Below are 1,711 nucleotides of genomic sequence, written 5' to 3'. Positions count from 1 at the left end.
ATTGTGTACAGAAAAATTCCAAATTCAAACTCTGGAAATATTTTTTTCCACTCTCAGAAGATAGATTGCCTTTTGAGTTCCAGGAAGGAACAAGACAATCTTTTATACAGTTAATGGAAGTAGTGAAGCTAGGCAAAACAACCTTTCATTGCCAGTGACACACTGTAGCATTAAATCCCATGAAGTTACTTATGACTATTACTTCAGTTATGTGACTTCAGTTATTATGACTTCAGTTATGTGAGTTAGATCTGAAATTTTTTGAAGCTGCAAACCCCAATAAAATTCTCAAGTCAATTTAATGGTTAGTACCTTAATTTTATTAAAAGTTAATGTCATAAATTTTGTTTGGTGGGGTTAATGGGAAGAGATGATATTTTGGGGAACTTAGCTTGTTAACATAGTAGCACACTCTTAAAGATATATGGAAATAGTTATTTGTTAGCAAATGCTTTCCTTCACAAGGAGCCAGTATGGAACAGAGGGGTTTTTACATTGTCTGTAACTAAAGTATTTCTTCAATTGAATACAAATATACTATGCATGTAAAAATACAAGAAAGTTTGTTTTCACAAATTTTAGCACTCTTCTGCCTACAGCTACCACTTTCTCCATCTATAGTAAAATGCACTTGAGTGACCATATGCCTTCACAGCTTTGCACAGAGCATTTCCAGCATCATATCATCCATGCTGACTGCACCAATGATGGGCCTGAAAAAGAGTTCAGTGACAACATCGGTGTTAATGAATCTCAGCAGGAAAAGGGCACTATTTAGTTCAGCGGATCTGATCTGGTACTCTCTCTGCATCATCCTGATGTGCTCAGTGAGGATCTGCTGAGTTCTCCACTGAAGGCCCTCGATGTATTTCACGCACTGCAGGCCAGGCAGGTCTGAAAGTAAAAAAAAAATCTCCTTATTTTAAACAGCTCACCACAGGATTTTTATGTGTTTAGACCACACTCATTTTTTTTAGTCCCTTCTCAATTAAAAAGCACTCTAGATTCTTGATTAAAAGTGTTTTCTGGGGCTAAGAATAGTGAGGACTGAAATCAGTTCTAAGTTTTCAGAAGTAACATTTCTAAGGATGAAAGAACATGCATTAATTTCTATTGGATATTCAGTGGGTGTGTGTACACACACTGCATACACTATAGTGTGCCCAAACACTGGCACACTTAATTTCATGTCAATAGAATATAACTGCTCCGGGTCATGGTCTGTGAAAATATAAAGAAATTGATATTATTTCAAGAGAAATATACCTGTGATAATTATACCATTTGATAAGTTTTGCCAGATTACAATTACAGTGTGATTCTTTCCCACAATTACATGTACTGTCCAGTCACTAGATTGTAAACTTTGCAGCCATAAACTGTGACTCATGTTTAGTATTGTTGAACTGCAGACTGATATTACTCTAGAGGTCCACAGTGACTTCAATGCTAAGGATAATTACTATGTTGCTCACTGTACCATGATTTCTAAATTGTAGGAAGTTCTAAAAATTATGATTCTAATGAATGTTCCAAAGAGTTCTTTTGGAGAAAAATACTGGCAGAAAAGTCCTTTCTTTCTTTCTTTCTTTCTTTCTTTCTTTCTTTCTTTCTTCCTTCCTTCCTTCCTTCCTTCCTTCCTTCCTTCCTTCCTTCCTTCCTTCCTTTCTTTCTTTCTTTCTTTCTTTCTTTCTTTCTTTCTTTCTTTCTT

At 35.5% G+C, this 1,711-nt stretch overlaps 1 protein-coding gene across 1 annotated transcript in view; it reads right to left on the bottom strand.

Annotated features, from left to right (window-relative positions):
• Window positions 1–297: 297 nt before the first annotated feature.
• Nr0b1 (nuclear receptor subfamily 0 group B member 1) overlaps window positions 298–1,711 on the bottom strand; it is a 4,291-nt gene continuing 2,877 nt past the window's right edge. Inside the window, exon 2 of the mRNA XM_028765056.1 lies at window positions 298–894. Coding sequence (XP_028620889.1) covers window positions 650–894 — 245 coding nt within the window. The 3' untranslated portion in view covers window positions 298–649. The remainder of the gene's footprint in view (window positions 895–1,711) is intronic.

The sequence above is a fragment of the Grammomys surdaster genome, unplaced genomic scaffold, assembly GCF_004785775.1.
Source record: "Grammomys surdaster isolate TR1022 unplaced genomic scaffold, NIH_TR_1.0 148, whole genome shotgun sequence".
Lineage (NCBI taxonomy): Eukaryota > Metazoa > Chordata > Mammalia > Rodentia > Muridae > Grammomys > Grammomys surdaster.
The sequence above is the reverse complement of the archived record's forward strand: the minus strand, read 5'-3'. Positions and strand labels throughout refer to the sequence as shown.